Consider the following 6,123-nt stretch of genomic DNA (forward strand, 5'->3'; position numbering starts at 1 on the left):
CTCTCTCTCTCTCTCTCAGCCATCACTCATACTTCGAATATTTTACCTATAATTTTTTTTATTATAATCCTATAATTATCCATCTTAATAAAAAAAAAAAGCTAAAAAATTATTTAAGAATATAATTGATTAAATTCAAGCCGATATAATATTAAGCTCAAACTCGAATTCAATTTTAAATTCGAGACTTAAAACTTGATTTAAATTCGATCAAATTTTTTTTAACTCAAATTAAATTCGAAATAAAAATCGAATTGTTTGAACTCGTTCGATTAAACTCGATTAACATATAAAAATAAACTCGATTATTTATATTCAAATTCAAGATATTTTATCATTTAAAATAATTAAAATATATTAAAATATAAAAACTTAATTAGACTTATGAGCTACTCAAATTAAATGTAAGAATACTCGAATTCGATTCGATCGATAAGTTAAATTATTCGAATTTGAACTCAACTCGATAATAACCGAACCAAATTCGAGTTTTGATCAAATCAAATTTGAATAACTTGTTTTAAATTCAAGACTTAAAAATCGACGTAAATTCTATCGAATTTTTTTTTTAACTCAAATTCAACTCGAGATAAAAATTGAATTGTTTAAACTCACTCGATTAAGTTCAATTAACATGTAAAAATAAACTTAATTATTTATACTCGAATTCAAATTCGAGATATTTTATCATTTAAAATAATTAAAATATAAAAACTTGATTAGATTTACGAACTACTCAAATTAAATATAAAAATACTCAAATTCGATTCGATCAATAAGTTAAGCTATTCGAGTTTGAACTCGATTCGATAATAACTGAACTGAATTCGAATTTTATTCGAATCGAATCTGAATAACTTGTGAGTATTAATGTATCATTTCTATTCTTAAAACCAACACTTTTTTAATTTTGAACTTCATAATGTTAGTGAACCCTATACTTTCATTACTGTGATACGCAAATTATAGAGTAATAATCTTAGGAGATATGGTCATATTATTTTACCTAACACGAAGAGCCATGGCACATACTAAACAATTTGTGCAAATTTTATCATCACTTAATACTATCAGTACGCTTTCAAATTAATGAAAGCAAACTAATACTTTCCAATGGGAGTTATGGCCAGTAACCTGTGCAAAAAAAAAAAAAAAATTGCTGCCTTAAACACCTGAGGCAGCCGGCATTTTTTCTTTTTTTTAAGATTAGTTCCAATGCAATACAATGGCATGTCCAAAAGGCCGGTTGAGTTGGGAGAGAAAAAGACAAATAGAAAATGAGAAGCCGCCAGCAGGCAACACCCTGAAATTGTTACAGTTGATATACACAACCAGGCTATGCTGCAATGCCTTTTCCCTACAGGAGCAATTAAAATGTTACAACAAGTAGGATGGATATTAATAACTAACCATTTTTCCATTGTCCTTGTTATACTGTTGCTCAGTCATACAACCCTTCCTGCTCCCAGATGTCCACAAGATAATCTATCATTTCCTGTCAAATTTCATGACAACAAAAATCAGGTAAGCAAGCAATTTATGATTATATGAGCTTGCTGGAGCTGGGACTTACAGCAAGAGGAATAGGCTGAGGGAATGGCTTGTTGCTTCCTAGTAAATTTTCGTAAGTCGCATTCCAACTGTAAAGCCAGAATTGTTTAACCATGCAGAGACAATGAGTGCTGACATGATACAGGAAAAGTTCATAAATGATCAAAGGGTTTTATCCCAGATGCGGTTTTCCCTCAGTACACACAACATTGCATTTTGAAGTGGATTTGGCAATCTAAAATACAACATAGTGACACAATACGAATATGATACAAAAAAGAACACAAAGGTGATACGGTTTAAAATTTTAATAATAACTATATATGAATTTAACAAAATAAAAAAATATATTTCGTATTTTTGTGCCAATATAAATTGTAACACGCAATTTTTGAGTAAAACACATTACAAATACATGAATTTCAGTATTTTACATGATCGTCATGTCTATTTTGAAGTTGATTAACCTAAGATGTATGTTCTATGATGACAAGCATCTGAATTTCACTAAAATCAGAATGCTTGATGCAGATCTTAAGACACCCAAAATGATGCAAGCACTACACATTATTGCAGGTATCACTCTAGTGTTTGTGAACATAAAAACATTAACCTTTTTTTTTTTTTTTCAATCTTCAAGTTTTACAACCTACAGTGACGAATGCTTGGAAACTGAATATCAACACATGCAGAGAATAAATACGTGACTTAATGAAGAAAGCCAATGTCAACAGGTGGATAAAGACCAAAGAAGTCATAGTAACTATAAAAAAGCACCTCAGTGTTACTGAGCTAATAGAGGATATGGTAGTAAATAAAGCACAGTGACCAGATATGAATGCATGCAGCCAACCCCACATAGGTAAAGTTCTTATCATTATTGTATTTATTCTTTAAACAATTTTTAAGGTTTTGTGGCATAAATCATCCTTTCAAGGTCAAGGCAGGCCAAAAAGTAGGAACAATTAAATCTGCTCCCTTCCCCACAAGATTTGACACTGAAAATTCAATTTGTAGAAATAAGGATATCTTCTCCTATTCTTGTGCCTTTGCGTGGCCTCAATAAAAGAAATGAACCATGATGATAAATCAAAGGTCACCACTTAAACTTAGTTAAGGGGAAATTGATTCATATGCAGTAATTCCATAACTGCATATATGCAAATCTCAGCACGGATCATTTTTCAAGTGGATGAGAGTTCTTAGGAAAAACCGTACTTGAAGATCTTAAAACCATGGGAATAATAAAACACTAATTTAATATATTCTGGTAAGAACTCACTTTAGCTTGGGTTCTTGAACCTGTCGTGGCTGATTTTCAGACTTCTTGTTTCCTACCCAACGCTGCCTAGTCTGATTCCAGAGAAGAAGTCCTGTAACCAAGAGCGGTTGTAAGATGGTGCAAATACAGCCTCAACTCGTTTTAGTGCCAAAAGGGGTCCAAGCAGGACTATCCAGATAGGAAGGTAATCCTTTTGAAGCTTTAATGTTTATAGAGCTGTCAGATACATATGTTAATCCAACCAATATAACTTACAAACTGAGAACTTGCCATGATTTACAAATTCAGAGTGGGCATTAGCACTTGCAGCACTGCCACGTGGATCAAGCATCTGGTTGCTTGTGCTGATCGATGAGATGCTTCCCTGTGACTGCACTGCACTGTTATCCATATCACAAGTGCTAGTGGTCCAGAAATCTTCTGATACACTTGCTTTCCTCACTGACTGTCCTTGAGCTTTTAATCCTTTTGATGACTCATTCACCAAGGGATTGAAAGTGGGCCTCTTATAGCATCCTAGACAACCACTGCTCTGTTACAAATCACACATAGTTATATAAATGATTAGTACCAGCCACCAAAAACTCTAAAGCTGAGCATAATACCCTGATAATAAGTTCATCAAGAAGATATCAAATGATAATTACATAAATTCATAAGGGCAAATGAAAGCATAGTTTACATGTTACATGAAGTGTAATAGACAGCAACAGAAGATATCTATTTCGAAATAACATAACTTGCTAAGAAGTTATAAGAAACAAAACCACCACCTTAAATAGCCAACAAGTACATAGTACAATCAATAAAGCCTTTTTCCACTGCATGGGGTAAGCTAAATTCACCATTTTATTCTGTTTAAGACCATATCCTAAATAAAATCATTAAAAGCAAAGTCCATTATGATAATTTCCTCCCATGTCTTGTTTGGTCTCCATCTCCCCTTTTTTATTATGAGCATTCTCCATTAAATCAGAGGATCTAACAAAAAGCATTGATTGGCCTTTTTCTCACATGTCCAAACCAGTGTAAACATGTCTCTTCTTTTAACCTCAATTGGCACCAGCCCTATCATTTCTCAACTGCAGTCATCTTCTAGTCCTAGCTTTTTTTCATATCAATACATCCATTAGAGCATCCTTATCTCAGCCATTCTAATTTTTTTTTTTGTCTATGTTGATACTTAAATGCCCAACATTAGCTATAATAAACAACGCTGGTTTTCAAGCTGTCCTGTGGAACTTTTCACTGGAGCTTAAGAGGTATTTTGTACGCACAACTTCTAAACCACTTCTTGAGGTCAACCACTGTACTTGTGGATCATTTGGGTAACATCTCCAATAATGTGACCATCATTCTACATGACTGAGCCAAAGTACTGAATCTATTAAATTTGCAATAGGTTTTTTCCTCCATTTTTATAGTTGCTCCACTAAAATTCCTTCTTTTCTGAACTCACATTCCATGTACTCTGTACAAGACCAACTTAATCAAAAACCTTTTGTTCTAATGATTCCCTACAAAACTCAAGCCCGCATTAACCCTTATTTTAGTCTCATCCAACAGAAACATATTACCAAGAAAAAGCATACATCAAGATACAGTACTTCTGATACACCTATTAGGTTCATCTATTAACAAGACACAGCAATTAGGAATCAAAGCTGCTCCATGGCACAAACCTACTACTAAGCAGAACTATTCATAAAAAAGCAACACTAGTACACTTGAATCCAAAGCTTCAACCGTTGGAACAAAGCTAATTAGGTATTAAACCTAAAAAGAAAGGCCTCCTAAAGAGGTAAGCTCTTCAAGGGAGTCTGCTGGAAGTTTTATCGGAAAACTCATCCAATCAAAATCTCTAACTCAAACCATACATTGACCCCAAAACAAATTAGAAACTGAAACAGTGGTAGGGCATTTTGAAGTCCTTATGTTGCTATATCTTATCAATCCCAGACAACATCATAATATTTCACAATTTACTAACGCTAATAAGCAGCACATAAAACTCCATCACTATATCCTATATAGCAAAAACTAAATCAACTTTTCTTTTTAGTTTCCAAACACAACCATAGCGGTTGCCAAGACGCTACAACAAAAATTAATAATCAACTGTAAATCCTACATAATCACATTATTAAAGAACCAAGCTGAGCATGTCAATTCCTTAGGAATAAAAGTGGGAACAGGATGAAAACAATATTCAAATTGGATTTATTTATTTTCACCAGAATGTTTACAAGTGAACGGTAAACTTAAGACTTAAAATGTAGAAAAGAAATTCTTTTCCTCTATTGTCCAGGAAACTGGAAAAAAAAAAAAAAAGGGTTCAATTCACTCAAACCCCACATGAAACCAAACAAAGAGGATTCTAATATACAAGCATATAGAACCAAAAATAAAATAAAAAATAAAAAAGCAAACTTTTCAATAAAAGCCCCATAAAATAACAAAATCCTAAAAAAAAAAAAAAAAAAAAAAAAAAACCCCAGAAAACTTACCCCATATATACAAAACAAGAACTACCCGAAGCTAAAACAGATCTGCAAATCAATGGGAATCTGATTTCCTGAAATGAAAGATCAAGAGAACTCTTTAGCAACTAAAAATTAATCAAATTTATGGAAATGAACCAAAAACCCAATAGAGACACAGCAACAACAAAAAATCATATATTTGATCGATTTTTCTTGGGAAAAGAAAAGAAATTTACCAGTCAAATTGGGTTTTCTTTGTTTTACTTGGTCTGTGTCTCTATCTTATCCTTTCCTGAAATTAAATCTTGAAAATTGCCCTTCCCTGAATATGCACTTCAGATGTGATTTGGGCCTTTTGTAGTCTTTTATTTTCTCTTTTTATTTTTAACTGTTCTTTCTCTTCTCAATTTTCTTATCTAGTAATTTGTGTAAATTGAAGAAAGAAGAAAACAAAAAGAAGAAAGAGAAAAAAGAAAAAGAAAAGGTTAGAAAATAGTATAGAGAGTTTAGTTCAATCATTCCTGAAATATGCCTTTTATCCTTTTTTGTGTTTCCAAACGCATAGCCAGTAATAAATAAAATAAACTAAACTCCAAATTTGTCTATTTTGTTTTTAATATTAAAAAATCCAAGACAAGCTTAGTAAGTTCATTTCTTTCCCTTGAGTAATGTATATTTATATGCTACATATTTATGTAAATAAATTACATTAATTTTAGTTGGCATTTGACACTATTTTTGTTATTGTAGTTTATAACAATTCCATATTTCATGTTTTTATCTAGAAAATGAGATATTCAAATTTAA

General features: G+C 32.0%; 1 protein-coding gene across 3 annotated transcripts; it reads right to left on the reverse strand.

Moving 5' to 3' along the window:
* Positions 1-1,029: 1,029 nt before the first annotated feature.
* On the reverse strand, positions 1,030-5,846 carry LOC111281034 (uncharacterized). 3 transcript variants are annotated; one of them, XM_089757143.1, is made up of 6 exons: positions 5,553-5,846; positions 5,341-5,408; positions 3,104-3,360; positions 2,834-2,924; positions 1,574-1,682; positions 1,030-1,495 (listed from the first exon to the last, which is right to left on the reverse strand). In XM_089757143.1, the coding sequence occupies exons 2-6, from the start codon at positions 5,343-5,345 to the stop codon at positions 1,442-1,444; spliced, it is 516 nt and encodes a 171-aa protein (XP_089613269.1). In that variant the 5' UTR covers positions 5,346-5,408; positions 5,553-5,846; the 3' UTR covers positions 1,030-1,441. The 3 variants fall into 3 exon arrangements, with proteins under 3 accessions (XP_089613269.1, XP_022724327.1, XP_089613270.1); XM_022868592.2 differs by having other exon boundaries at positions 1,574-1,640; positions 5,553-5,832; XM_089757144.1 differs by having other exon boundaries at positions 1,574-1,640; positions 3,104-3,365; positions 5,553-5,829.
* Between the last annotated feature and the right edge of the window lie 277 nt (positions 5,847-6,123).

This window comes from Durio zibethinus, chromosome 28 (genome assembly GCF_047325235.1).
Source record: "Durio zibethinus cultivar Kanyao isolate XHJ-2024 chromosome 28, ASM4732523v1, whole genome shotgun sequence".
NCBI classification, from domain to species: Eukaryota; Viridiplantae; Streptophyta; class Magnoliopsida; order Malvales; family Malvaceae; genus Durio; species Durio zibethinus.